This window comes from Gallus gallus, chromosome 17 (assembly GCF_016699485.2).
Source record: "Gallus gallus isolate bGalGal1 chromosome 17, bGalGal1.mat.broiler.GRCg7b, whole genome shotgun sequence".
NCBI lineage: Eukaryota > Metazoa > Chordata > Aves > Galliformes > Phasianidae > Gallus > Gallus gallus.
Window position 1 is genome coordinate 6,193,560 of NC_052548.1, and position 27,113 is coordinate 6,220,672.

Below are 27,113 nucleotides of genomic sequence, written 5' to 3' on the forward strand. Positions count from 1 at the left end.
GTGGGGCTTTGAGTGACAGGGAGCCAGAGCTGGGGGACCTCCCCAGAGCAGTATGCATGGAAAACAAGCTGATACAGAAATCCTCCTGGACCGTGCACGCTTCTTCCACCAGATCTGACCATGGGTACCAGGGATGCCTCTGCCAGAACCCCCAGCCTCCCCTGACTGGGTTCCCTCTCCCTTTGCCCCTTCCTGCTCCCTCATTCCCTTTCTCCCCCTCTCTTCCCTGCGTTCCACCCCCTCCAGACTCCTCGGTGGGGCATTGATTTTTCCATCCGTCAGCGAAACGCCTGAGGAAAATGAAAGAGCATCTTCGTGATCGATCAGGAGAACTCTTCAGCCTGGGGGTCAGCGAGGGCTGGAATCAGCTGCTCCCCTGGCATATAATTACCCCCTCTCTCCCAAGCCTGGGCATTTCACACGCCCGTGGGAGCAGCCGTCTTGCTGCAGGGCTGGGAAGTTGCTTGCTGAAAACCTCCCCGTGGTGCCTTGACGCTGCATCCGCAGGTGAGAGGAGCTGCCTGTGAGTGTGCTGGGTTCTGCTATTTGTTCAGAGTGGTGTGAGTGGGAATGAGCGCACGGCACCCTCTCCAGCATCGATCACTCTGTGCGTAGCAAATTCTGTGCGGTGCTTTGTGAGGATGGGCGGCTTTGAGGCTGTGAGCTTAAAGAATCTGAAAGGAAACAAAATCCAATAGGAGTTGGGCACCCAACTCCCTTCTCTCTTTTGAAGATCTCATCTGAAGGAAGCGCCGTCCAGGCCATGCTGCACAAACAGACCACCTCATTAATGGCCCAGAGGTGCCTGTTTACATGCTGGGGTTTGCTGTTGGTATGGCACTGGTTCCTGGGACATGCTTGTGTGTGGGTTGCTACGTTTGGTCTAGTGACACAGCAGTGAATATTTGTCCTTTGGACTTGACTGAAGGAAGGAGCCTTGGAGACTGAGCAGTACTTGTGCTCCAGTGATCTTTCTGCTGCTGCCCCAAAGTTCTTTAGATATCGTTCCCATAGATATTGTTCACCCTATTCCTGAGCTAGGTACAGGGGTTTCAGACATGGAGGTACACATCACATGGCTGGTTGAAGCTTGCTGGACGACATGGAGGTCCCCAAGTTTTCCATGGTGAGCTGTGCATCCCAGGAGCTGTAAGAGAGCAAGAGGAAATGCAAGCCAAGGCTCTGCTCACTTGTCCCTCTGGACTTGCCACATCTTCTTCCCCGGTGAGCCTGGCTGTGGGCTATACCTTCACCCAAGTGCCTCCACCAGCATTTGCAGCCTTTCACTCCTTGGTCTGCAGATGATCCAGGGACTGGTTGTTGTCCCACATCATGCAGCCCCAGGAATGCCACTGTTATGAGGAAACTCTCATCCTCCCCATTCCCCTGTTTTTCCATGCTGGCTGGCAATGGGTACCTAAGGAAGGAGAACAGGGCAGAAAAACAGCAGCAGGGTGAGGAAGCAAAGCACTGTGTTCCTGATGCCACCACAGCCGGTTCAGACCAACCGAGGCAGAGTGCTGTGGGACAAGGACAATGCAAAGCTCTTCTGGCTTTCTCCCCCAAAACCAGCAGGCGTACGTTTGCTCCGGCATGGATGTGTTACAGATGTGTTGATAGCAGCCAGCCGAATGCTGACGCTGCTGTGGAGAGCTGGCTGTGGAGCTGTAGGTAAGGCTGAACTGAGTTTATCTTCTTTGCAGATAATGCCTTCTGCTGAAAGCAGCTGAAACAGCTGCATCCTGATTTTGTTGGAAAGTTTATTTTACAACGCATAATGTTAGCTCACCCTGTGTCCCTGGTAAAGCTTTGACATAAAGCTCCATCCTTCCTCTGGGGTCATTTGACATCAGTCTGGCAATCAGGAGAACTCTGTTTAACCTGTGAGTGCTGTGTCCCTATATAAACGTGGATCTAACCCAGTTTCCTTGAATCTGTGTCGCTCTGTTGACAGCAAGGGAGAGAGGCGGGTTGATGCAGGTGGGTAATCTGGGATAATAATCCTTGCAAACAGAGTGAGCTGTCACCAGGCAATGTCACCAGGCTGCTGGGTTCAGTGCAGGTAATGGGAATGGAGGGGGGAGAATCTCAGGGTCTCTCCACTGACCTGCCACCTTCTTGCTGACCATCCTTGCCCATGTCCCTTGCTCTTCCCTCTGCCTTCTCTCTCCCAGGACTGTAGAATGCAGATAAAATACTACCTGACTTGCTGGGGAGCTCAGAGCCCAATTAAGAAGTAAACAGTAATTAAAGTGAGCTCCTGTTCATATCCTGTACACCTCAGTGGGGCACTGGAAGCCCTGGGATGTGGGAGTGCAAGGTTGCAGCAGAGACAAAACAATGCACACTAAGGCTGCTCACCAGAAAGTGGATCCATGTGTTAATCTGGGAAAAGGAGCATGGAAATAACTGCAAATCCTTCACGACTTTGTTGTAATTTCTCGCAGATAGGATGTAGGCAGGAAAAACGCCTGCTCTGCACTCAAGCCTCCCTGGTTCTGGGTGGCCCCACAATCAGGGCCAGGCTATATTAACCATGGGGCTGGTGCAAGAACAGATAGAAATCTGGGGGAAGAGGTAAATGGCTGCGCTGCATGAGGTGATTGGTTCCCTGGTGCCTGGGTTGGCTCCTGGCTTGGCTGCACACAGGAGACGCGCGGGCGGCACGGCCCTGGCAGTGCCCTGGCCATCAGCACGGCCCCGTGCACCAGCATCTACGGACACAGAGACCTGGCCCCTCCCGGCTGCCCAGCTGCCTTTCTGCTAATGCTCATCTAATTAACCAGAAGCCTGGAGTGGCTGAAACCAGGGCAGCGGGAGAGCGAAGGGTTTTATCCAATAGGTTCCTGTCTCCAGCTCGGGAACCAGAAGAAAAACCCTTTTCATATGTTCTGATCAATAAGCAGGTGGTGTTCCTCCTCCCCTCCCTTTCACCTTCTCCAACACATCTTTCTCCTCCTGGGCCAGGGATGCTCATCAGAGCCTGCCCTTGTGTGGGGCTGGGATCTGTACCCGGGGCATTCTGCAGCTCTTGCTTTGTCCCAGGGCTGCTGTGTGTGCCATGGCACACGCGCTGCGCATCCGAGCGACACCAGCATGCTGGGCACAGCACGGCGAGCTCCCAGGGGGTATCTGAGAGAGCAAGCCTTGGTAATAACTGGGGCAGGATCCCTCCTTCGGGGGGGATTTTCAGTCAGTGACATCTCTGAAGAGACAGTTGCTTTCCCCCCCTCACTGTCAGGGAAGCTACAGGACTGTGAGCAAGGCAGAATCTGACCAGCAACTTTTGTACTGCATACGTATCGGCAAGGGTTAACAAGAAGCAACATTGTGTTTTGCTGTGCGTGTTTGGTCCCTGGAAGAAGTTGCTTCAGCTGATGTACATGCATTCTTCTTCCTAAGGTGTCTTCAGAAAATTAGCTCCAGCATGTCATCAGCGGTGGAGAAATGATTATGGAAAAGCAGCTGTCTGTCCCCTCCTGCCAACTCCCAGCGAGACAGCGGGAGGGGGAACGGCTCCTCTGGGTGCTGGCTGCTGGCAGCAGCTCCCTCGGTGCCTGGTGCCAGGCGCTGGTGTACGGAGGCAGCTTGGAGCTCTGGCCTTTTCCACCTCATCTCAATGAACTGGCTGAGAAGCGGCCATGCAGCGCCCGGACCGCTGTTCATCTTCAGGCCACCTCCATCAACTGGAAGGAGCTTTAATAACAGCAACGGTGTAGCAGGAGCTGTGGAAGAGACTGGCAGGAGATGTGGTGCTGTCTCAGCGCTGTCAGTGTGCGGAGCAGGGACGTTTCGGAGGGGCAGAGCGGCCCTGCATGTGTCCCTGCGGCTTCTTGCAGATGAATCCCATCCGCCCAGGGGGCAGCTGTCATGGGAAGGATCTGCAGAGGGAGCTGAGGGTCTCCTGCTGCTCCTGGCCCAATGCTGTCACTGAGCGTTTTTTTTAACAATAAGAAAGTTGTGCAAATCTTCACCCAACCGTCAGCCTGCTCGTGCAGCCTGGAAGGGCTCTGCTTTAACTTCTGAATTGTTTCCCCCTTCAGGAGAGGAATTACTGCCCTATTTCTTCATGCCAGAATGAGGAATTGGAAACAGGCTGAAGGGGAAAGGAGCTGGATGGGTGTCCCAGAGACCTTACAGGCTCAGAGGAAGACTGGCCAGGCTTGGGTTACTGTCCCCCTGCCCCTTCCCTGGTACCTCTGACACCAATTAGGAGCTGCGCTTATTAGCTGTGCTCCTGCACCAGTCTCCAAACACCACCGAGCAGCACCTGAGCCTGGTGCAGGATGCAGAGTGTCTCAGGATGCTGCAGCCAAGAGGGAGGTGAGCCTGCACCTGGCGGTGGGGAGCCCAGCCGCAGCCAGATGCGAGCTCCTTCCCTGCGCTCCCCCCTTCCCCTTGCCCTAGCCCCAGGCCAAACAGGGAAAATCCTTCAGCACAACCCCAGCTGGGGCTGCTCGCTGCCTTTCCATAGCAACAGTCCATCAGGGGGTCGGAGTCAGCAGCGAAAAATGCTTTCTCGCCTTGCCTGCCGGTCGCTATTTTGATTGCATTCCTGGGGAGCTGGGCTGCAGATGTGGTCTCCTTATCTTGGGAAGGTCTGAGTCAGTTTTTCCCTGTGTGATGGAGCAGGCAGCTGAGGTCTGGAGGGAGGAATAAATAGCTTCAAAGGCACGCTGGGGGTGTTGTTTGGTGGGGAAAAAGTGGTGGTACCACTCTCCATCCTGTACTCACGGTGGCCACGTGGCACAGCACGCATGCAGGAGATGAAGGAGATGTCCCTGCAAAGCAGAGTTCAGACAGCCCTGATGTCTGGGCCAAAGGAAAAGGACACCAGGACTGCTGCTCCTCAGATGACCTGAGGAACATTCCTGTAGGAGAGCCACCACATTCACCCCACCAGTTGTCCAGGCTGTGTGATGCTCCTCAGCACACCAGCAGATGTGGCAGCTCACAAGCTGGTTCTTTCCTGCTCAGCCTGCCTGTATGTGACAGCAGGATCTGGCCCTGTCCTCTGGTTGCTTTTCTGCTCAAAATCTTGCTTCCCAGTGCTGCACTGCGGAGAGGTGATGTCTCCATGCCTAGCAGTGCTGTCAGGGAATGGTGAATCTCTAGTGACCAGTCCAGGCTTCATGCTGGAAGCTGAGCTAGAAACCAGGGTTCAGCCTGGTTAAAGCCAAGGGAAGGTCTTGTGTAAGGTGCTGCTAGCAACCCGAAGCATTGATGCACCCATGGGCCACGCACTAAATAATCATTGGCCCAACCTAGGGAAAGCAGCAAGCCAAAATAAATGTTAAGCACATTGCAAGTTTTCCTTCTATTGGCAAGATCCTCAGCTCAGGTTTCCCCGAAGCCCGGTAGCTCAGTGAGCAATTCTTTGTTGTCCTTTGTATTTTGCTTTCTCTGGGTGAGAGAGGGGCTTTGCATGTAGATCCCCACCTCCAGGAGCTGGTGCTCACATGGTTTTGGGGAAGGATGGTGAGCGTGGGGCTCCAGAGATTGAAGGTTCAGCAGGCAGGGCCTGGAGGAGGAGGAGGGGATACCTATGTAGCCCCTACACCCACTGCAATGGGAACAGGGGCGGCAGTGCTGGGTTCAGCAGGGCACCACGGGATGTCCCATGCCGCCGGGGCTGGGGGAACTGCTTAGGATCTGTCCTCCCGGAGCTGCAGCGGGAGCCAGGACTCAGGAGAAGGTTTCTATAGCAACAGCTGCCACTCACTCCCCATCTCAGATGTAAATGAGGTAGGATTTTATTAGTGTGCAGAATTTCATTGGTGGGAGCTGGCAGAGGGACCTGCTGAATTTGTGGCAGGAGTGTGCTGGGGTCAGAAGTGCCTTCAGGAGTTTGGAGCATCCTGCATTGCCCCATGCCTTGCTTTTTGTCCCAGCAGCTGTGCGCAGCTCTGAACGGCTCTGCGTTTTCCAGGTCTCAGTCGCAAGGCTGGGGATGGGACACAGAGACAGCGTGTAGGGTTGGTTGCTTTGCCCCAAAGCCTGGGAGAGAGGCACTGTGGGGTGAGCTCCCTGCGCTGCCTCCTGGATGTGACCCTGATGGAGGCACTGCCATGAGGTATGGAAGCCCAAAGCCCCTCTCTTCGACACTTTGTTAGGAAGACCAACAAAGAGCATCATGATAGCGGGCCTGATATCATTGCCTAGGAGCTAGGACAGCTGCTGTTTGGGTTTGCTAGAGCAGCACTTGAGGGCTGCAGGCAGTGCTGAATGCCGGACCAATGCATATAATGCTTCTTGTCATACAGATCTTGTAGCCCGAGTTGAAGCAGACAGGTCAGGAAGGAATCAGTCTCACATCAGCCTACTGGAGAGCATTCAGGCCTCAGCTTGGGCAGTTCTGAGGTCCCAAGGTGGGAGTTCCCATACTTCGTTACCAGCTGAGCCATTCCTTTTGCAAAGTGGTTTCTCCAAAGTGCTAACGATATGAATGGCCACAGCTGGGGCAGCGCTGCCTCTGGGCGCTCCCAGATAAAAGCTTGATGATGAAGTGTTGTGCTGGTTTGACAGAAGTGCTGGGAGCCACCCAAGGTTTTCAAAGAGGTAGGAAATTGGGGTTGCTTTCTGAGGGCCATTGGTATGACTATAACAGGGGTTCTTGCTTGTATGAAGGCTCTGTGTGATATCTGGGCTGTTGGGTTGGTGGTTAGGTGGGATCATGGCTGGTTGTTGGATGGGATCAGCTCCTGCTTAGGTTTCTCTGTAAACATCCAGGTTCTTGAAGAAGTGGGAGCTCTGTGGAGCAGTGATGATGAATGCTGTTCTGCTGGGATCTGTCCTCTTCACTTCCTCAAACACAAGCAAATAAGAAGTGATTGTAATGCTAGCTGCTGTCTCCAGATCAAAAGGTTAGTGCAATACAGCTTGGTGAAAAATCTTGATTTTGATTGTGCTTTCCAGTTTGTGTGGCTAGGGCCCATGTTTTCAGCCCTCTTATCTCTCCTAGCCACGAGGGCTGTTACTTTGTTTGGGTTTTTTTTTGCTTTTAGTGAAAGGGGAGTTATGAATTTTGGATTTTCTTTTCCCTCTGTAACTTCTTGCCTGTGTGAGCTGGGGCTCTGTGGGAGTCAGAAGGGTTCACACTACTTTGTGATAGTGCTGTGATATTTGCCAATGCTGGGTTGTAATTGGATGGTGTACAGTTAACGTATCGAGTGCAGTTATAATATTCATATGCTTATGTGCAGTGAAAAAAAAAAAGGGCTGGAAGAGCGCTTGAAGTGTGGGGCTGGGTGGGCTGGCAAGTGCCAAGGGGCTGCTGTGTGCCCAGGTTGGGGCATTGCTGTGTATGTGGCACCGTGGGGCTCCTGCTCTGCCCAGGGCTGTGCTGGTACGGCTGCTGTGAAGTGTGGCCTCCAAGGCAGGCGTCTGCTTGCAAGATAAATTGGCCTTTTGTAGGGGACCGTGTCCTGAGCATGATGAAAATGCCAAATGTGCTGATAATGCAACTTGAAACGGATCCACTGGGATTTTGTGCTGGTGTCTTGAATGCTATTGTGTATAGGAAAGGAACTGGGGAAAGAGCGGGGTGACCGGGTGTGAACTCTGCTGTGGGGTCAGTGCTGATGTGGGAGACGTGAAGCAGGGCTGAAATGGGGGCGCTGGGTGGGGAGCATGTGGTTTTTGTGGTCAGATGAGGGCTTGGAGGCTCTGTCTTTGATGCCTCTGTATTGAACTTAAGCTCTGGTTCTTGGGGCCAAGTGACCCTGAGTGATTTTGTCTGAATTCACAGATGGGAATGCAGCAGCTCAGTAACACTCGGGTTTGGGAGAAGGAGGCCCCGAAAATGCACCCAGAGGCCCTGGCTTGGAAAACTGACCTTTGCTGAAAGCAGCTAATCACGTGCAAGTCTTAAGCATGTCCTTCAGTTTCATTGAAGAAAATAGACTTGAAGTGCGTGCTTGAATCTAAGTGCATGGTGAAGTGTGTTCCTGGGCCTCAGATAGGGTAATGATGGCTGCATAGATGATGGCCAGATACATCAGGAGATAGGGCTGCAACACAGCCATGAGCTCACTGCTGTCTCACACAAGGCTGCTTCAGGTCTGGCAGCCCAAGGGACAGAGCCCTGGCTCTTGGCTGTCTTGTGAAGCCTCACTGCATCACCCTCATCCAGGCTCCATCCTTCCCTTTCCCCAAGGCCACTCCTTCCATCGCTCTGCCTGCACTATGAAAGCGCCTGGCCCGGATATTTGCTGCACATCAGCACAAACCCAACCCTTCCCTTTCTGTGCTTAGCAGGACGGAGCCAGCCCTGTGGCTGCAATGGGGACACCCCCGGGCACCCCTGCCCCTGCCTGGGGTCGTCTTCCCCTCTGTGGCCGTGCATCTGGCTCGCTGGGAAGCCAGAGCCCGCGCTGAGCTCAAAACGCAGCAACAGCAGCCTCTGCTTTTCCACACGTTGGTATTTTTAGCTCTGCTGTGCATTAGCGTGCAGGAGCTCAAACTGCGAAGCCTGGCTGAGGTTTTATCTGTTGTGACAGCCCTTAGGGCTGTAGTCAGACACTCTCTCTCTCTCTTGCTCGCTCCCTCTCTCCTTTTTTCTTATTCCTTTTTTTAAAGTTTGCAGCTCGGATCTGCTCCCTCTGCATGGATACGCTGTGCAGCTGTCAAGACAAGAGACCAAAGGTGGCAGATAGGGTCCAAAGTGTGGTCTGAGCCCCTTTGCGAGGAAGCTCTGTTGAGGTCCTTTCTGTATTTTTCCATTCCTCCTTGCTGCCGATGTCAGGGCTGAAGCACTCTGAGCTGATGTTGCAGGATGAGGTGCTGGCTCACTCTGACTGCCCTGACCCAAAGGGTCTCCAAAAAGCTGTGCTGATTGACAGCCACACTGCTACTGGGAGCAGAAATTGGGGAGCAGGGGGCAGGGGCCAGCATGTGCCAGGGTTCAGAGGACAGCATGCAGACCCAGGGTGGTGGCTGCTGCTGCTTTGTCCAAATCCCTTATGTCTATACCAGCACTGTAAAGCACAGATGTGGCCCCTTCTGGGGCTCCAGGAACCCAGAAATCAAACTACCCTTCAAGACCCAGGGCTCAGCATCCTGCGTGCCTCAGGGGACCCCACCCTGGGCAGTTCTGTGCCTAAACAGAAGTCACCTGAAAATCTGGTGCCCCAGAGCTTGTCCAAGGTCAGGGAGGAAGCTGGTGAGGAGCCAGGAATCGGGTCTTCCTTCCCATCCCACCTGCCCAGCCTTCTGCTCCAGCCCTCTGCACACACCCATCCCATGCCATTCCTCCCTGTCCGTCCATAATTTGGTTGTTTGCTGCTCTTTATGCTCTGGAGTGCAGATAGTTGGTGTACATCTATGTCATATTTTCTCAAAAATCTATTAAATTATCTTCATTGCTCCCAGGACGTAAAGGGAAATAGCGGCTGAAGGATGCTTTCTGTATGAGTATGAAATATCGTCTAATTAGCAGGCAGGGATGGCCACAGGATGAGCGGAGAGGGGTGTGCAAGTTCCTGTAGGTCTGTCCACGATGTGATTTTTCTGGGGTCACATCATGTAGAAGCACAGCAAGTTCAGCACGTGGCAGCTCCCTGTCCTTGGCTGGAGACTGAAGGGCTGCAGCTGTTGGTTGGGGTGCCGCAGGTATGGGGGGCTGAAGAGTGATGGTTTTGTCATCCCATTACCTGGGTGTAAACCCAAAGGGGAGCCTGGGAGGTCCCCCAGGTCCTCCTATTTCATTTGCATTGATGAGGAGTAGAAGCACGTCCCAAAGTTTATCCAGGAAGGCTGCATCTCGGGCAGCTTTTCTAATTATCCATCCCCCCACTGTGTTTGTTCTGTTCTCCCCAACAATTCCTCCTTTTTGCTGGCAGCAGCCAATGCCGTGAGCCACGGAGAGCAGCTTCACAGCGCTCCCGCTCAACCTGCAGCAGGGATCTCTGAAAATAGCTGGCGTGTTTGCCCTTTTGCAGAGAAGCACCCGGGGATGAGGGTTTTGCAACTCAGCTTGCGGTGTGGAGCAGGGTGTGGGGGGTTTTGCTACGGCTGCATTTTTATCGATGCGGGTTGTTTGCACAGCGTGAGAGTCCCTGGTAGCAGCCAGAGCACGGCAGGTACCTCTGCAGCGAGCTTCAGAATCCCATGGCCACATCCAAGCAGCCCCACAGCAGCTCTGCGGGGTCGTGCTGCTCACCTCCTCCTTTCCCCCACATCTTCATGGGGGAAACCCCGCTTCTGGCTGCGGGGGATGGACGTGAAGACCCCAGCGTGAAGCTGCCCTCCTTGCAGGGGATTTGACACCTGAATAGCTGGGTGATGTCTAGGAGGAATTAAACAGCGCTGATTTTTATCTCAGATGTCAATCTGGAAGATTAAGGACTTTTTCTTGAGGGATAGAGGATGGTGGTATTTTAGGGGCATATAAACTTTCAAAATACCCTGTGGCATCTATGTTAATGCATCTTCCTGCATTATTAAAATTCCTTACAGACTTCCAAACAACTCGCAATTTGGGCTCTAAAATGCTGGTACAGGCAGATCTGCGTGGGGGCAAAGCTCAGTGACTCCGTGCACTCGGTGCTATAAAGCAGACGCTCTCCCCTGCCTTCTTACAGCCTTACACGCTGCAGGCAGTTCTCTGCTCACACCCGAACCCACCCGCTTCTCGCTCATCCCACTCCTTTGACTCCCTGCTCTGGAGCTGTCTCGGGCTCTCGGCACGTCCGATGCCTCGGCTGCCAGGAGTTTGCTCTCCAACTGCTTCCCGGCCCCCTCGTGCATGTGGGCATGGAGTGGGGCGGGGGGGTTTTGGTGCTGCGAGAGCGGGGAAGGATGAACAGCAGGAGAGTCTTCAGGGAAGGGATGGGGGAAGCAAGAAGGGGGGAGCAGAAGTGAGAACAGGGAGGAGGAGGGAGAAAGGATGCCGCCTTGTCTGTTCTCAGATTTTATATTGGTTGAATCGCACTGGGTTAGTTAAAACTGGTGCAGAGCTGCCTTCCCCTCCCCTTTCCTCCAGGCAGGCACTTGCATTTGGGGTTGAATGCCTTAATTCACTTCAGCTTCAACCTGCTCCTAATTGACTTACACCACATTGAAAGAAGCTTGGCTTCCCAAACAAGCAAGCAAGCAGCAGCGGTTGCAAAATTGCACCTTAAGTTAAGTCAGTGTGATTGCGTGCATAAAGAAACCTTGAGCCTGGTGCAGACGTGCGTGGGAATAACTGCAAAGGGTTTGTGCTGCGCAGTCCCGGGGTCTGGGCTGCTCCTTTGGCTTGGCTTTGGGCTGAGCACGTTGGGGCTTGGGGCCAAGGAGCTTTGTGTCGATGGGGTTCGGCTGTCAGAAGCTTTGCTGTCCCCTCTGAGTCCTCTCTGCTCCATCCCTCTTCTCCCGCTGCAGATGTCTGCTATAAAAAAAGAAAAAAGCCTCCACAAACGACGCGGTAACATTTACTGGAGGGCTGTTTCTGCTGCACATCTGATGCATATGACAGGGTCAGATTAACCCAGCCTCTGCTTTCCAACCACAGCTATTTGAAAGCACCAAAAACAATGCAAAACAAACCGGAGGAACTCTGCCATCCTGGCGAGGAGCTGGCAGGCTCTGGGGATGTGAGAGCTGCAGGGAATCACCCACCTGGTGCTCAGCAGGGCCAGATGCTCGACGAGGAAGATGAGCTCTTAGTTTGGCAGTGAATTTGGTCTCCTTAAAGTTGGCCTTTCAAGGCACCGGTGGCTTTCCTTGGTACTTCAGGTTGGGACTTCCAAGGAGCTAAAGGAGAGCTGTGATATTAAGTGGAAGAAAGCATCTAATGCTGGGGGATGCTCTCGAAACCCTCCTCTTCCTGGAGGATGGCTTTTTTGTTGCTGTGGATGGGCTGTCTGAACCGAGGTCAAGAGTCTTCCTTATGAGCCCTCTCCTTCCAGTGTCTCTGCATCTTCCATGATTATTTTGGCCTTCCTACATCTCTTTCTACTCTCTCTCTCTCTCTCTCTCTCTTTTTTTTCTTAATTATATAAGCACTGATTTACCCATGGTTCTGGCTCAGCTAGTGTTTTAATTAGACATTTAGCCTTCTCTGGTTATTGGTGCTGGATAACAGGGCTGGAAGGGACCCCTGGAGGCAGATGCACCCCTGTGACAGAGCAAGTGAAGTCTGAATGGTGCTTTCTTAGAGGGCAGTGAGGCACAGGCACTGATGCCCAGAGAAGTGTGGGTACCTCATCCATGGAGGTGCCCAAGGCCAGGCTGGATGGGGCCCTGGGCAACCTGAGCAGGTGGGCGGCAGCCAGCCCACAGCAGGGGGAGTTGGAACTGGGTGAGCTTTAAGACCCTCTTTGCAACAGAAGGGTGCTTGAAGTCCTCGTGCTCATGGATGGTGATGCTGAAGGGGCAGGGATATGGAGGGGAAGGGAAAGGAGTGTGGGGACCCAGAAGACTCTGCTCTGTAATATCCCTCTCCCCAAAAAACCCTGCTCTGTCCTTCACTGGGGTTGGGGGCCCTGCCTGTGACCCCTCAGCCCCACTGCATGGCGAAGTTGCAGAGCAGCCCTGCAAATCCCCACTTGGTGTGGGGAGGACTGGCCAGCAGCCTCCTAGGACAGGGGCTGGGATGGGCACTGAACAGAAAGCTGAGGTGAGAAAAAGGGAGGGGGGGGGAAAGCCCCGAAAACCATCTATGGAGAGGGAAGCGGAGTTGGAGCGGAGCTGCTTGCTGATGGAGTTGCTATGGCGACGTGGCGTGAGGAAACAGCATAACACAGCCCGGCGTGGGGCTGAGGCCTGCGGGGGCCTGGGACCCGCTTCTCTCCTCCTTCCTCTCTCACTGCTTTCCTTCCCTCAGATGTGGTCTTCCTCAGCCCAGAACAGTCCCCCTCCAAGCAGTGGGAGCCATCTCTTCTGAAGGGAATGTGTGAAGGTTGCTCTTCCCTGCATCCCCCACAGATGGGGCCTGATTGGGCCCAGGTTTTGTTATCCGGGCAGCGTGTGCGATGGACTGGTTCCTCTGTTGTCTCCTGACAGGTGATACCCGGTTTTTAAGAGGAAGAAGGCTTTGTTTCATGTGCCAGCTCTCCTTCCTTTCCAGTGAAGCGATGCTCTGTCACCATGGCGAGTCACTTCCCCTCCATGAGTCAGAGGGGCTCTTGCAGGGTGCATTGGGGCCGACCGTTGGTGCCACATTTGCAAGGCAGGAAGAGAAACCCATGTCACTGTGCAGGGCTGGGGACCTGCCTGTAGAGCAGTGCCACCCACCTCTGCCCTTGGTGTTAGCAATGGCAAACATCTTACTTTAAAGCCTCCAGGACTCCAGGTCACGGAGCCTGGAGTTTTGGTCTGAGATTTCATTGCCAACACTACCTTAACTTTGTCAACAATATGGTCGTAGTGGAAGGGAAACATAATCTCAACCACCAGAAAGTGCACGATAACCACCCTGAAATGAGTACTCTGTAGACACTCATACTTTTAGACCACCCCCTTAACTTTGCTTAGGGCTTGGCAGCGGCATGTGAGTGCCTGATCCCCAGTGCTGTGGATGGGGAGCTCTTTCTGCTTTCTCTTCACCTCTCCCCTTTCTGGCCTCTGCTGCGAATGCCCTCGCTGTGTTGGTGTGCCTGGAGCTGTGAGCACATACTGCTGTCCTTGTGCCTCTGTAGCTCCATGTGCACAGAGGTGCCTGGCTTAGCCCAAGGTATCTGCAAGCATCCGCATGGCATGGGAGCATTCATTTTTCCCTTTCTCCTTCCTCTTCTCCAGCTGAACCCCCCCACCCCAGAACTCCCACCTTCCTGCACACCAACAGACTACCACAGTGCCTCCTGCTTCTCCCTGCCTTTATGCCCATACCACATCAGGCTGTGGTCTCCACTAACTCATGCTGATGCTCAATATCCAGATGGCGCAGTTAACAGGGCTCAGTGCAGTAAATCTTCCTTACTCTTGCCAGTCTCGCCATTCCTTGCTGTGGCTCTGACCATCACCTCACCGCAGCTGAGTCAATTGACTGCTCTGTGGGTTGCAATCTCCTGTGTGACCCCGCTGCAGTTCACAATAGGTACCCGGTGGCTGGGAGCAAGGATGAAGGCTGTCACCTCCTACCTCCCAGAGGGCTTGTTAAATAAAGGCTTAATTTTTGCTGCTTTCCATTTGCACTCACCAGAGCCATGGTCAGCTGCAGAATCTGCCCTTTCTGCTAACTCATCTATGTGCTTCCTGGTCTTGGGTGACTGGAGGTGGTGGGCTGTGGGATCAATCTGTGGCTGTCTCCTTATGCCTCAGTTTCCCAGCCTGTGCAACAGAGCCTGGGAAGCTGCTACTTTCTCTCTTCCCCATCCTGGAAGGTCTCTGTACATAAGCATTTCTCTGTGCAGTCTAAATGTTAAGGGTGGCTTGAATAAGAGTTCACTTAAACCAAGGATGGACAAATATCTGAAGGTCATAAACACACAGCTGAGTAATTATTTAGAGTGGTCCAGGAGATGTAACGATGGATAATGGGATAAAACAAGGAGAGGAAAGTGTTGCGTAGTTAACAGGAAATTCTCTCTGATACCATGCTTAGGGCTGCAGAAGGAAAACTATAGGACCTTGATAAATCTGAAGGGGTGGTTTATGGATTGATACAAGATATGATGGCTGAGTCCCCAAGGAGGTGCAGTGAATGGCCCATCTCCTGAGACTCTTCAAACTCCGCTTTGCAAAGCAGATAGACCATGGGAAATGGAGCACTGGGGTGGGAGATGAGCTGTTCCACTGGCAGATATTGTTGGCATGCAATCAAATGACTTTAAACTGCCCGTGAATATGCTTAGGGGGAGAACAGTGGAGCTGAGGGAGGGGAGGGATGATGCTCTGGGGTGGACCCATTGGAACAGGTGAGAAATGCAATGGCTTTAGAGATGGAGGAGCTCACACATGGGGTGGAACTGGCTGCTCGCAGATGATGAATGCTGCAGCCTCCACTCAGTCCTAAATTCATGTGCAAGGCACATGACCTCTGGGAGGTCAGAGCCATCCTTGTGTCCAGTCTTATGCTACTAATAATAAACAGAGCTTGGAGAGCGCAGCAATCTTCCTTGGCAAACATGTAGACGTTCTCTGATGCATCTGGAGAGTTTCTTCTTACCATAGTGGATGATATATCTTGTAATGCTAGGGCTTACATCTATATTTAGCGAAAGGAAACCTCAAAAAAATTCTCATTGATTTGAGGAATGGGCTGAGTTGCCTATGTGGCCGTTTCTACCTGAGTGTTTGTCATCTTGGAGTTGGCTCTGCAAGATCACACGCACTGGGATGGGATCTTGTGATGCGATCTTCAAAAATGGCAAGAAAAATGAGACCGTGGTGTAGTTTCCAGGAAGCTGAGCATCATTGGCGAGGATCCTCTCCCCCCGTGTGTCCCACACCAAATGTAAGATGGGAGGCTTCTCTCCTTGGGCTCTTTCCAGACATACAGCTGAAAGATGGCTTGGAAGGAGAGATCAAGGGTTGTGAGTGCAAGGGCTGAGGCCAAGGACTGACGCAGTCTTGGTGTCACGTTCGGCTTATCAAACTCAAGTACATGTGAGTGATGGAGGGATGGAGCTGCTGACTGCCCTCTCATCCCTGCTTGCATGGCACGACAGGCAGACCCCTGTCTGTGGGAAGCTGCATGTGGAGCAAGGTCACACCTCTAGCTTTCCTGTCCTGCCCACAGAGAGGGGCATTGCCCCTGTGCTGCTGCATGCTGGCACTTTGCTGCTTCCTGCTCCTGGCAGCATTTTACGTGTTGCCCAGTAATTCCTGGCTTCCTCAGTAGCATGTGGGATTTTATCACAGGCTTTAGGGCAATCCTAACAAATTATATCTACTGATTTTTTTTCCTTATATCCATTGTTTTGTTGATTCCATCGGAGATCTCCCGGAGCAGGCGTGCACGCTTCGCCTTTCAGAAGCCCCCCCAGTTTGTTCCTTTTCCATCGCAGCCATTTAATGTCGCAATTAATTTTTTCTGGTATTGAATTATTGTTCCGAGCAGCCCTCGAAAGGGGCAATCAGAGGAGCGAAGCTGGCTGGGATCCGGGTGTAGCAACTGTGGTGTCTGCTCTCAGGCACCAGGAGGGGATGCTTTAGGTGGGATGTTTGCAGAAGCGATGCGTGTGTGGAGAGAGCATCCCTGCTTAGAGGAGCTGGGAATACCCTGGCAGGGAGATGTCTAAAATGATCCCCAAAATCCCAGATTGCTGCCATGAAACACGGACGCGGGAGCATGCTCGTCCCCGCCACAGTTTAGCTGGCTGAGCACTGAGTTGCTGTGGCTTTGTCCTTGAAACCCAACGAGTGGGAGTTCGTGGCCAGGCTTGGCTGCCGCGGTACGGAGCAACAAAACCAACCTGCGAAGGGTTAATCATTTCCATTGCAATTGTGTCATCTCTTTGGGGACCTCTCGCTCATTTTGCAAGCAGCCGCTGAAAGCCGAGGCGCGGGGGCTTTTTCTTATTCAGCTGCACGCAGCTTCAGAAGCACTGGACAGCCGCACAGCTGTGCTCAGCCGCCTTGGCCTTGCAGATGGATGGAGAAAAGGATTTGTGTGCGTGCGTGTGCTTGCGTGTGTGTGTGTGTGTGTGTGTGTGTCTGAAACCTAATTGTCTGCTGTCTAATCCATCAGCCGGGGGGACAGCTTGCACAAGCCCCTTCCAGGCAGCCTGATAAATGCAGCACTGCCAGGGCCCTTTGCGATGTAGTTGGGTTTAATTGGGATTGCTACGTGCATGGACTCTGTGCGCCTGCCTGTGTGAGGGATGCTGCTCGCGGGGACGCATGCAGCCGCTGTCCCGAGGACTGGAGCTGTGCACCCAGCCTGGCTCCTGCCAGGGTCCTGGGAGCAGCACACTGACAGCACTGAGTGGTCCCACTGCTTATGGACTTTGCAACTCGCATGGGTTTGGCACCTCCCGAGGTGGGGCTTGGAGACACAGCAGGCTGCTGGGATTGTAGGGTCTGGCTTGGAGATGTCACCTGCTGTCTCCATTCCATGCAAGGAATGGTAGAGGATGTCCCCACCGCAGATCCGGGCAGGGCTGTGCCTCTTGTGCACGCTCCCAGCCCCAAGCACGTGGCAGCTCAGGGACTTCCCCAACCAGGCAGCATTTTGCCTTTAATACCCCTCCCTGGATTCCCCATGAAATTTGTCTGGTTGATTTTTTTTGTAAATGCAGAAGCTTTAATCGTCCCCTGAGAGCTGTGGTGAGGACTTCCACTGTTTAACCACATAGCATGTGAAGAGCCATTTTCTCTTGCTCCTTTTGAATCTGCTGCCTCTTAATGTCATTGGGTATCTCCTAATTCTTTTATTGGGAGACGTAGTGAGCAATCAAACTTGGTTCACCTTTTTGAGGCCAGATGTGCCTCTCTAGCTGCTTGGTTTCCAGGCTGAGGTCCTCCTCCTACGGACTCACTGTTTGATCATCCTGCTCTGGACCTTTCTCCAGCTCTGCTGGTGACGTCAGGACTCTGCAGGTGGTGAGATCCTCATTCATTATATAATTAGGGGTGATGTCATGATTACAGCAGATGGGATTTGCATCAGCATTGGTTGCTTACTGCACGTTGATGTCAGGAGACTGTTGTGTCCTGCCCAGTCACAAGAACTTCTCTTGAAGCTGTTGATCTTCATTGTAGGGAGTCTAAAATAATAATATTTTGCCTATGAGTTCCATGGATGAAAGGGACAGTGCCAAGATGTTGTTTTTCAAGAATCACCGTGCTTTGCAAGATATCCATGACTCAAATGAGCAACGTGGCTCTGTCATTTCATCCCCCAGGTGCGGACACCTCAGGCTGGTACCCACCAACTCCTCCATAATAAATGCACATCAGGTTTCAGGGCAGGTGATTCAAGGGAATCACATTTCCAAGCAAGGGATTATAGGACAGCAGACGGGCTACTTGTGTGGCAATGCAAACGGGTGCCCAAATCTCCCCCAGGGCTGTAATAGAACACCGCGGTGCTTCTGTACCCAAAAGCTTCAGGAAGGACATGGCCTGGTGCTGTGGGTCTGGGAGCAGGGATGGGGGAGTATGACGGCGTGGTCACCCCGTACACCCCCTGTGCATCCCTTCCCGTGGCTGCCCCATGCCCTCTCCCTGCCCTCCTTCTTCCCCATCCCTCCTCCTCCCTCTCCCCTCTCCATTGCCCTCTCTGTTCTTCTCTTTCTCTCCACACCTGCTCCTCTCCTTCCCTCCCCTTTTCTCTTTCCCTCTCCTCCTCCCCTTGCCTTTCTCTCCATCCTCTTATCTCATCCCCCTTGTTTTTCTCCTCGCTGCCTGTCCGGCTGATTTACATGCATGCTGCGTTGAAGCAGCTCAGCTGGATCTAATGCCTCCTGCCGCGAGGAGCAGAGCCGGCTCCGGCCTCGGTGCGGCACTTCCCGGGCGAGGGAGGGAGTACTCTGTGCCCCCCACACCTTGGCCCGTGCTTTGGCCCCTTCCCACATTGCCTTCTGCTCTTCATCCTCTCCCCTTCCAGCCCATTTATCCAGCGCTTCACTCCTGCTTTCACCCCACTTCTCCTGCCCAAGTCCTTGATCCATGCGCCTGCATCTCCTGCAGCATCCCACGCACCCCCCCAGCCAACTTCCCCGTGAGACTGCTGCTTCTTGGGTGGGTGCAAGAGGAGGGGCCACAGATCTGGGCTGATTTGGGGGGGCACTGTGCTCCAGCTTGGAGACTTGACGCTGAATGTCCCAGGTGGAGCCCATCCTTTCCCATTCCTTTTTTCCTCCACCCTTGTGTCCGTGTGCGGAGTAGGGATCGAAGTGCCCACGTTAATCGCTGGCTCTAATCATTCCCGTTTCCATTTGGCTGATTTGCATTTCCGTGAGACGAAGATGCCCTGATTAATATCCCCTCAGAAGAGCTTTATTGCAATGGCTCCTGCCTCTCTAATTGGAAAGTGGTCTTAACCTTTCATGCAAGTGGCTGGGACGTTCCCTGCCTGCCAACACCCTGGGAAGGGTCTCGCTTGTCCTGAGCCTGCGGGCAGTGGGAGTCTCGGAGGCTCTGGCTGCACAAAAGCAGGGCAGAGCCCCTCTGTCCAAGGAGGATGCTCAGGAGAGGAGCCCACCTCCAGACAGCAGTTGTGTCAATGGAACCTGCAAAGGGGATCCAGTGCTGGGATGATCCCAAACCAGTGAGCACCCAGCCAGCCGTGAGCGAGCAGCTTGGTGCTTCTGAGCTCACATCTGTGTGCTCATTAACAACCCATGGAGGAGTGTGTTCCTGTGATGTCGGCAGCGCCGTTCCCATTCAGTGTGCAGCACGGAGGCAGGATCCGACCCCACAGCTGGGATCCTGCAGCTCGCGCTCCCCGGGGAGTCCCAGGCCCACCACTAACCAGCTTGAAAGCCTGCCTCGCACTTAGCTGCTTTCTGATCTTCAAAGGCTCTGGATGCCCAAGGAAATCAGACCTCGTGGCTTTTCTTCCAGTGCAGTCCCCAGATCCGGACTCTCATGCAATTCATTATCCTGCCCTGTGCAGGGGGAGCGGGCGCTGCTCTGTGGCTCTTCCTTGGGTGCCAGTCACGGTGCAGAGCAGCTCTCCTTGCTCACCACCCTGATGTGCTGAAGGCAAAGTGTCCGGATGAGCACAGCCAACTTTGTCCCTCCCTGCTGACTTCCCAGCACTGTGCAGAGCTGCTTTGTTAAGACCCCAACCTGCCTCCCAGATGCTTTTACCTCCCCTACTCCCTTTTACGTCCTTTATCCTCTCCTTCTGAGGCTACGGAAGTGATTTATTACTATTATTTATTTTTAATTTTGGTATTTAAGCTGGCTTAGTGGCTGCAGCAATGAGTGTTCCTGATAAACAGCCTGGGAGATGCAGGAAATAATCTCTGCTCGGTGACGGCAGAGGCACCTATTGCAACTGCTGGCAGCACACAAAGAGCTGCCCTCATCTCTGCATGCTCCACAGCCTGGGGAGGGGAAAGATTGCCTCTGTCCTTAATCACCGAATCTGAAATCCCAGCACCTGCTATTCCTCAGATTTTCGGGGCTGGTTTTGGCCTCTAAGGGAAAGGGCAATCATTCCCATCCCCACCCAACCCTTTGCGTACTCCCATCTGTGGGGCCATGGGATGATCTGAGGCCAAGGAGGTACTTTTTTAATGGTGAATGATTTGATGAGTAGTCTGTCCCAAACCTGAATGTGCATCAGCTGCTTCCCCTTTGCTGTGGGGGGAGCTCTGTGCAGGGCTTTGCCGTGTGGGTAGGGGAGAAATAGGCAGCTCTTGGGTGGGGAACAGGTGCTGCAGAAAGGATCTATAAGGGGCTGGTGAGCAGCAGCTCATCTCCCTTCACCAGGGACACGTATGTAGAATAGATATACTGAGATCGGAATCTTTTCCAACCCACCCCTCCATGCCCACTGACACATCCCTCAGTGCCACATCTCCGTGGGTCTGGGACACCTCCAGGGATGGTGACTCCACCTCTCCCTGGGCAGCTGTGCCACTGCAGCACCGCTCCTTCTGAGAAGAAATGTTTCCTAATATCCAACCTGAACCTCCCCTGGCACAGCTGAAGGCCGTTACCTCTTGTCCTATCGCTATGCTGTTGGCACAGGCTGTGCCCTGAAGGTTTGTGTAGCACTGTCCTGAGCGGTGTGTGCGTTGGGCAGCTCCCCAAAAGGTGTCAGGGAAATACAGTAAGAAGTGCAGATGGAAGGATGTAGGAACACGGGGAAGAGCCACAGATTCTTTGCTGTTACCTCAAATACACATCAATGAGAAAAACATTCACCTTGTCCCCCTGATCTAGACCAGGTCAAGTAGAGAAGCTGGGTTTGTGCTATAGGAAGAATCAGTGAGGTTCAGCAGCCCTTACACAGCTGGTAGAGGCTGAGGCTGGACTTGCTGCAGACTCCAAAGGGAGTGATGGCAGAAAATCGAAATCCCAGGCAGTGACTTCCCCACCGTGGGATGCTGATGGGAACGGCACCGCCTGAAGCAAAGCTGCCGTGCTCCAGCCCTGCCCCGGGCCCTGCAGCTCACAGAAACTTTCCACTGAGTTCAGAGCATCTGTAGAACTCCTGCTCTGGGTCGGAGGGAGGAGAGGGGCTGCAGCTTCAGCCAGGTCTGCTCTCGAGCAGAGTGTGTTTAACATAAAACACCTCCTGTTTCTGAGCAGAAACGCTCAGGCACCGACTACCAACGTGAGCAGCATTGCTCAGGCAAATGGTGTTTACACCCCGAAGCCTTCAGACTTTCTAGATTTCACCTGCTTCTCTGCAGAAACCCCTTGAGAAAACGCTTACCAAACAAGGCAACGCTGGGCCGGATAAATTGCCTGGAACAAATGAGCTGGAATTCATACGAGCCCATTCCTCATGTAAGATAGGTGTCACTCCGGCAGTACCTGGGGGAAGCGCCCGCCTCGCAGAGCACGACCCGGCTCCGTCCGCAGCTGCTGTCCCTGCTTGGGGCACAACGCCATGGCAGCAAACATGCGGCGCTGTCTCTTCTCAGGTGGGAATTGTAAACAGCAGCAAAGCAAGTTTGGGGCTTTTTTTTTTTTTTTTCCTCTCCTTTTGCGGAGGGAAAAGGGGTTTTGCAAGTGTTTCCGTGTCACCTGCACCAATGGGATGCTGAGAAGGAGGGCTGGGGCTGCGTGCTGCTGTGCCGGATGGGTTTGGGGATGTGCGCCCTGCAGCCCTCATTGCTTGTCCCTCTCATCCTGTAGCTATTTCTTCCCCAAGTTTCCAACAAGCTGCTTCCAATCCTTCCCAGTCTCAAACCATGCTGGTATAGAGAGCCAGTTTCATCCCCCTTTCGGTGCTGTATTTGCATATATTTGCATAGCACACAGGTTTCTGGGAGGGGAGGAGGAGCTGGAGAGGCACATCCTTTATGCCTTTATTTTTTTTTCCTCCCCTCTCAGCAGAATTGCATTTATTTTCTTTCAATCCAGGGCTGTTGCTAAGAGGGGCTCCTGGCCGGGTCCTGGGGATGGGGCTGCAGGGAAAGGCAGGGACAGGTTCCCTGGTTTTGGGTAACTCAGAGGTGTGGACAAAGGGTACCATTCAGGCACACCCAGTCCCTGTCCTGGCACTTCGCAATTCCCTCGGCCCCATTTGTGAAAGCTGCCATGCCACCCCCCAGCACTGCAGAAACCAAGAGACTCCCAGTGCCAGCCCAGCACTGCAGGGTCAGAGATCAGTGATGGGCTGGGGGAATTGCCTTCTCAGGTCTGTATTTTTCCAGTTTCCCAGCCAAAATGAAAATGCAAACCCTGGGCAGGCGGAGCTCCTGGGTTTTGGCAATGAGCTCTCCCTTTCAGGGATGCTCTGGATGCAGAATGCTTCTGAGATGCAGGCTGGGTGTACGCTTGCTGGAACTGCTGCTTGCTGTGGGCGATCACGCAGGTCCTGCTGCTCTGCTGCCTTCCCATGAGCTCCTCCATCAGGCTCTGCTCCTGGCACTGGGTGTCGGCTCCCTCACCCCAACTATCACAGCGGGATGAAAGGGAAAGAAACCTCTTGTTCTCAAAGCTTTGCTGGCTTTCCTTTCCCCAGGGCTTTGCTGGGTTTGCACTCCGTCTGCTCCCTGTCTGGGTTTAGTTCCCTTCCTTGGTCCTCATGCGGTGCTCCTTCCCATGGGATTTGCCGCTTTCCCTGAGAAACATTAAATCTCTGGGATAAGTTTTAGCAGCTCCAGCAATGGCTCTTGCTATCTTTGCTGCCCTAAGCTGGGTGGGCCAGGAGCCCTTCATTTCCCTCCCACTTACCCATGCTGGTGCCTCGGTTCCCTGCTTGTCCTGAAGAGAATAGAAAATGTTTGTGGGGTTTACCTTACGGGCCACAGGTCCTGATCTTCTCCTCAGCTGCAGTACTGGGAACCCCTTTAGGGATCTCCCACACACCCTTAATGTCTCTGCTATGTTGTTTTTGCTGTAAGAGGGATAAGGTCAGGGCAACTCCTGGCTGCCCTAGCGAGTGGAAGGACAAAGCAGCAGAAAGCACCCCGCTGGGTGCTGCCCCACCATCCTTGGACCATGCAGCTTAGGGCTGCTTCACCTGTGCTTCTTCCTCCCCTGGGGCAGGATGAATTGCAGAGTGCCTGCATGGATGGGGATGGTGACAGAGGTGGTGGGACCAGGGGCACAGGGACCAACGAGGGCCCCAGGCTGCAGCAGCCACCTGCAGCACCTCGCGCCTGCCTGGGTTTTAATTTTTTATGCCAACTCCTGTTTGCAGCCAACGTGGTGGTGTGGTTCCTGGTATTCAGGAGCACGGAGGCGAGCGAGCGAGCTGCGGGCTGTGCTGAAAGCTGGCTGTTGCTGAGCAAGGCAGGCAGCGGGCCGGCTGGGGCTGGCTCAGCACGGCTCGGCACGGCCCTACCACGGCCAGGCTGTGCCATCCCCATGTGCTGCAGGGGTTGCAGGTCTGGGTGCTGGAAACCGGCTCCTGGGAGACCTGAACTCTGGTTACCCAAACCTCGGGGACCGCCGCATGGGGACGGGGTTCAGCATGGATGCAGGGTGCTCTTTGCTCCCGTGCCCTCTTGCTCATGGAGCTTTTTCCCAGCCCTGCAGCTCGGGGGCTGTTTGTCTTCAGTTTGACCGTTCCTCCGCCTCCCCCGCCTGTCTCCTCCACTTCCTCATTCTCGATGTCGGGTTGAGCAAGAGCAGAGCGGAGCCTCCTCGGGATCAGGGTGAGGCTGGGGGGCCATCAGTTCCAAGTTCCTTTTTGATTTTTTTTCCCCTCCTTCTCTGCTCTGCGCACAAAGCCGGGCTATGATGAAACTCCAGCTCTGCCTTGCTTGCAGCATTCACGCACGGCACATGCTGGAAATAATTGTCCTTGGTGGAGCTCTGCAAGCTGCAGAGCGATTTAACCAGAAAGAGGTGGAGAGCAGCTTTATTTCTGCACTCTGCCTTTCAGTCTACAGGCAGCCCCCGGCTACAGGGTGGCTCAGGGCAGGCAGGAGCTCGGGCTGTCCACATCTGGAAGCCGTGTGACCACACTGCATAGCACCAAGGCCGGCTTCACGTCTCTTGCTGTTCAGCAGTGCTTATTGCATTGGGCTTGACGTGGCTTTGATCTGCTCAAGCAGGGCAAGCCGTGGCTGCCTGCAGTGCGCTGCTATGGGCGTGCAACGAACCTTCTGTAATATCTGTATTGGTTTTGCCAAGTTTGGGGTCAGACGCTGCAAGGGGAACTTGGGTAGGTGCCTGGGTAGCTAAGAATGCCCTGTCCTTGAGGTTGTCTGATGAGCAGAAGGGAGTGTGGTAAGCCGGAGGAGGATGTTGGCTATGGGGCCAGGTATTGGAGGCGTTGGGAGCAAGGATTTTGTCTGAGCAGCCTTAAGGAAGGGGCCTGTGCCTAGTGCAGAAAGGCAGGGTGGCGATGGACCACTACAGCATCTCAGAACAGTCCCGGGTACGCCCAACCCAGAGCCCTTCATGTGGTCAGGAGCAGCCCTGAGCTCCCCCATGGGACAGGCACTGACTGTGGTGCACGTGTGCAGCACCCGGGCACAGCTCACTCCTCCCTGCTGTGCCCCATGGCCGCTCCGGGTTCTCCTCCTCTTCTCCTCATTCTCCTATTCACACGGCAGTATTGCAGAGTTTGTTTGTTTTTTTCCCAGTTGTGGTCTATCCTTCCCCAAAAATATTTTGTTTTCTACACAATTCCTTTTCTTTCCAAATAGCCAACCCGTTCTTCTGCGGCTCTCCATAGATTTCTGCTCTCCATCACCAGAGATCTCTTCCTGGCTATCTCAGCTGGCTTAGTTTTCTGTGGTTGGTCAAGGTCAGATGGGACTGCTTTCTGATCCGACTGGAGATGAGCCCAAATCCTTTTGCTGCAGAAACTCAGGGCTGGTGGCACAACCATCCGCCCTTGGATGTGTTCCTTTGGCTTCACCAACTTCTACTTTCCAGTGGGTACGAGGAGAAAAAGTACCTGCAACCTCTAAACTTGTTTTCTCCCACGTCAGAAGGCTGCGAGCTCACGTGTTTTCCCTGGGTCTGTGCGCAGAGGCTCGTGCATTATTTATGGCATCGCAGAGACGAGGCCAGACCTGGCCGTGCTCTCACTGGGCTGTGGTCACCAGCAGTAGGAGTGAGCCCATCATGGGGACACTCGTGGAGCCAGGCTCAGGTTTCTGCCTGGGTCACTTTTGGGGCCCAGCAGCAGCACCTGGCTGAGGGCTTTGGGGCTCAGCCCCCCAGCAGCCGGGCTCAGGGTGCTCAAGCCGGGCTGCGCATCATTGGGACTGGCCAACCCTTCGTGGTTACTCAGCAGCAGAACCAAATTCTTCACTTTGGGCTCTTCTTGGGGGGACTGGGAGGGTGTTGGGGGGGGGGAGGGGGAGGAGGATGCACTGCATTTGAGCCCCGATCTGCATCCACCACCCCCTCACCCGTACCCCCAGCCTGCCCCCCTCCATTCTCACCACTGGGGCTGTGAGGAGAGTGGGGATCCCTGCGTAACGCATCCCCCCAAATCTTGCATCTCCTAAAAACCCATTCTCCCCGGCTGCTTTTTATTGCTAACCTCCACTTGCTTTGCCTCTCCTTCCCTCCCTCCCTCCCCTCCATCTCCCTCCCTCCCTCTCTCTGGGGGGAAAAAAGGTCATTGCGCAAATGATTAGTCAGAGCTCAGTTGCTGTAGCAACCGGCTGCTGGAACTGGGACAGGCGTGCAGCGAGGACAACGGAGAGGTCGACCATCAGCGAGGGCTGGGGAGCCCAGCCTTTGTATTTGCTTTCAAGAGCCGGGGAGCGAGGCGGTGCGAAGCCCCCTGCCCCACGCCACGCACGGGGCCGCTTCCCCGCATCGACCCCGAGCTGCTTGGCTGCGGTTTGCAACCGGCTGGCATCTCTTGCCTGCTCGGAGCCGCCGTTCCGATGCCACCGCGGTACCGTCCCTCGTGGCCGTGCCTCTGCTCGGGGCGGCTTCCTCCCCCCGGTTGTGGGTTCAGGGCTCCGTGTCCTCTTGCGACATCCTGCATGGGAAACACAAAGCCAAGTTCCTCCTCATCCGGCACGAGGAACCGGGCGTTCACCGCACCCTGCTTCTTCCCAGTTCCGGACTGCTATGGCGTGTTTGCTTTTGGCCCCCGAGCAGCTGCAAGCAGAGACATCTCCCGGTTCTTCTCCTGCCCCAAACTCGAGGACAGCAGCTCTATGTGCAATGCCCGCGAGCTGCTTGGCCTTGGAGGACAGGGAGAGGGCTCCCGTGGGGCAGGTCAGCCCATGTGTGTGGTGATTTTCACCATAGGATCATTGAGGTTGGAAAAGACCTCTCAGATCCCCGAGTCCAACCCCAACCCGCCCCACCACGGGGCCATGCTTACTGCTGGGGCTCATGGAAAAGCACAGAGGAGGAGCCAGGTGTTGCAGCAGCCTAAAGTAGATAGAAGTACAGCTGGGGAGTGGATGGGACACCTCAACAGAGGCACTTTTGGTGGAGTTGCGTGGGCTTTGGATGGGATTTCAGGGATGTCTTTGGCCTCCTGCTCAAGGTTTTCCCAAAGCCTGTTTTCTGGTTGCGTAGGGTTTGCTTGTTTGAGAGTCCTCACCGTAGGTTGGCAGAGAGGGAGACATAAGGGTGTCCTAAAGGCTTGGGAGCCAACAGGGAAATAAAAACAAGCCAACTGTTCTCCTTTCATTTTCGCTTGCAAATCTTAGTATTTTAAAGGCTGTTCCCTGATTTTTTCCAGAGTCTGGAAACCTTTAGGAGATCTGAATACTTGGAGTTGACTGCATTCTTTCTGTGTGTTTTTCACCTTCAATGCTAGCGCTGTATTTTCCTTTAGAGATGCTAAATAAAATGTGCAGCTCCGGTCCAGCTGACTAATATTTCAGGTTATCAAAAATGACAACGAAGGAAGGAAAGACCTCCAGGAGGGGGACAAAAATCCATGTGAGTCACTCAGACAATCTGAGCCTGAAACCACAAAATAGGGCCGCCCCATTGCAATGGGTTGGGAGATCGTCACCATCCTTTGGGCTATGGGGCTGCCTGGTCCCCAGGCCATCAGGGCTGCGTATTTCTGCAGCTCCATCCTTGCTCCCAGAGGACCCCCCGGGTACCTCAATCTGTGTGGGTAGTGCTGGTGGTTCCTGGGTGGTTTGGGCACACTTTGGGGCTGGGAGGGAGCACTG

General features: G+C 54.0%; 1 protein-coding gene and 1 long non-coding RNA gene across 13 annotated transcripts in view; one reads left to right on the forward strand and one right to left on the reverse strand.

Annotated features, from left to right (window-relative positions):
- Positions 1-27,113, forward strand: part of LOC107052204 — a 98,588-nt gene that overhangs the window by 50,490 nt on the left and 20,985 nt on the right. For 9 of the 12 annotated variants that reach the window (XM_046901898.1, XM_040649306.2, XM_040649307.2 and 6 more), the window contains 2 exons: positions 6,730-6,863; positions 7,748-21,470. In XM_046901898.1, the coding sequence (XP_046757854.1) occupies positions 13,555-14,457 (903 nt within the window). In that variant the 5' untranslated portion in view covers positions 6,730-6,863; positions 7,748-13,554 and the 3' untranslated portion in view covers positions 14,458-21,470. Of the gene's footprint in view, positions 1-1,930; positions 1,981-3,402; positions 6,864-7,747; positions 21,471-27,113 lie in introns of those variants that run through there. The other 3 variants (XM_040649309.2, XM_040649308.2, XM_040649310.2) reach the window with 3 other exon arrangements.
- LOC121111904 lies at positions 14,555-25,953 on the reverse strand. Its single transcript, XR_006931701.1, has 2 exons — positions 21,260-25,953; positions 14,555-17,630 (listed from the first exon to the last, which is right to left on the reverse strand). It is a non-coding gene; the product is annotated as an uncharacterized LOC121111904 (long non-coding RNA).